The 771-nt window shown below is 48.0% G+C and overlaps 1 protein-coding gene across 1 annotated transcript in view; it reads right to left on the minus strand.

Annotated features, from left to right (window-relative positions):
• Positions 1-6: 6 nt before the first annotated feature.
• Positions 7-771, minus strand: part of LOC105680931 (mucin-2-like) — a gene marked incomplete at its 3' end in the record, with an annotated part of 5,931 nt that continues 5,166 nt past the window's right edge. Inside the window, exon 3 of the mRNA XM_033321900.1 lies at positions 7-723. Coding sequence (XP_033177791.1) covers positions 7-723 — 717 coding nt within the window. The remainder of the gene's footprint in view (positions 724-771) is intronic.

Here is a 771-nt window from a genome sequence, read left to right on the forward strand (position 1 = left end):
CACAGTTGATTCCACAGTTGTAGGAGGCGATGTTGTGACTGCAGTCGCGAGGGGTGTGGTATCTGTCTCTATCCAAGGTGCTGTAGTAACCACAGTTTCCTCTATGGTTGTTTCCACAGTTGTAGGAGGCGACGGTGTAGCTGTGGCTGTGACGGCAATAGTAGTTGTTTCAGGCGTGGCTATTGCAGAAACAGTAGCTTCCTCCACAGTTGATTCTACAGTTGTAGGAGGCGATGTTGTGACTGCTGTCGTGAGGGGTGAGGTAGTTGTCACTATCCCGGGTGTTGTAGTAACCACGGTTTCCTCTATGGTTGTTTCCACAGTTGTAAGAGGCGACGGTGTGGGTATTGTCGTGACGGCAATGGTAGTTGTTTCAGGCATGGCTATTGTAGAAACAGTAGTTTCCTCTATGGTTGTTTCCACAGTTGTAGGAGGCGAAGTTGTGACTGCAGTCGTGAGCGGTGTGGTAGTTGTCTCTATCCAGGGTGTTGTAGTAACCACAGTTTCCTTTATGGTTGTTTCCATAGTTGTAGGATGTGAAGTTACGACTGTAGTCGTGCGGGGTGTGGTTGTTGTCTCTATCGCTGGTGTTGTAGTAACCACAGTTTCCTCTATGGTTGTTTCCACAGTTGTAGGAGGCGAAGTTGTGACTGCAGTCGTGAGCGGTGTGGTAGTTGTCTCTATGTATTGTCGTGACGGTAATAGTAGTTGTTTCAGGCGTGGCTATTGTAGAAACAGTAGTTTCCTGCACAGTTGATTCCACAGTTGTAG

The sequence above is a fragment of the Bombus impatiens genome, unplaced genomic scaffold (assembly GCF_000188095.3).
Source record: "Bombus impatiens unplaced genomic scaffold, BIMP_2.2 scf_0033, whole genome shotgun sequence".
Lineage (NCBI taxonomy): Eukaryota > Metazoa > Arthropoda > Insecta > Hymenoptera > Apidae > Bombus > Bombus impatiens.